Source organism: Nanorana parkeri, unplaced genomic scaffold (genome assembly GCF_000935625.1).
Source record: "Nanorana parkeri isolate BGI_ZX_2015 unplaced genomic scaffold, ASM93562v1 scaffold1403, whole genome shotgun sequence".
NCBI classification, from domain to species: Eukaryota; Metazoa; Chordata; class Amphibia; order Anura; family Dicroglossidae; genus Nanorana; species Nanorana parkeri.
The window spans coordinates 222,587-223,644 of NW_017307671.1; the positions used below are offsets into that span (position 1 = coordinate 222,587).

The 1,058-nt window shown below is 43.6% G+C and overlaps 1 protein-coding gene across 2 annotated transcripts in view; it reads right to left on the bottom strand.

Moving 5' to 3' along the window:
- Positions 1–1,058, bottom strand: part of PGPEP1 (pyroglutamyl-peptidase I) — a 12,989-nt gene that overhangs the window by 1,035 nt on the left and 10,896 nt on the right. The window contains exon 1 of one of the 2 annotated variants that reach the window (XM_018569816.1): positions 731–963. The exons of the other annotated variant lie outside the window; for it this stretch is intronic. Within the exon in view, the coding sequence (XP_018425318.1) occupies positions 731–936 (206 nt within the window). The 5' untranslated portion in view covers positions 937–963. Of the gene's footprint in view, positions 1–730; positions 964–1,058 lie in introns of those variants that run through there. 2 annotated transcript variants of the gene reach the window in all.

Consider the following 1,058-nt stretch of genomic DNA (forward strand, 5'->3'; position numbering starts at 1 on the left):
AAAAAAAAAAAAAAAAAAAGAAGAAAAAGTTAGGTCACAAGGATGGTCAATTTATGTGGTAGAGTTTGCATAGCTACAGGGGGTGTGACATTCATATAGCTGACGCCCGTGACATGCAGTTTCAGGCAGGTTTTGTTTTTTTGTTTCTACATTTAGCCCTGCTGCAGGCAAGCAGCAGGGCTAAATGTAGAGCAGGGGGAGCCATTTTGTACAAGTGATCTGATCACTTCTAAGCAGCCTGCTCCTCCCCCCTACATGATCCGTCCCCATCCACTCTTCTGAGGGGGCCCGGGACCATGGCTAATTACTCACAGAGACTCCTGTCTTAGATGCACAGAAGTTCCAGCACAATGCTATGCTCAATCTCCTGTATTGGAGGGCAGGCTTCATTAAGAGGGCCTGTCATCCCCAAACGCCATTTTCACAGGGGCAAAAAAAAAATTAAAATGAATACAATACATTTAAAACCAACACAGTCGCCCCTGCCATCTTGGATGCGAATGGAGTGTGTGTGTGTGTGTGTGTGTGTGTGTGTGTGTGTGTGAGAGAGATGAGTACTGCCCCCATTTCACTGTGTGACATTGTGGTATCGCTTCTTAGCATGGTTAAATACGGTTTTGGTTCAAATCCTTTTTTTTTTTTTGTATCAGGACAAGTATATCATGGGTAAGTAGATGGTTTTGTATTTTTTAAAACTTCCACACCCGAGGTCCTGGAATTCAACTCATACCTGCCCGCATCTGTCGACACTGTAAACTGAACATCCAATTCAGCTTCTGTTGCTTTCTTGCAAACCGTATCAATGTCTATAACAGAGTGTAAGCATTCTGGGCCTCCATCCACACAACACTCTGTATCTGGGCAAAATTGGCGAACATCCAGGCCAAGGTATCCTTTGTTGTGACCACATTTTTCTAGTGTCACCATTGTAGCCATGCCAGAAACTCCAACGTGAACAATGAGCTGGGGAAGGGGGGGAAGAGTTAAAATAGAGAAAAGAAGCGGTTAGCTGTATTTTGCATTGTAAAGTAATTATGTATCAAAGTGAACAGACTGAT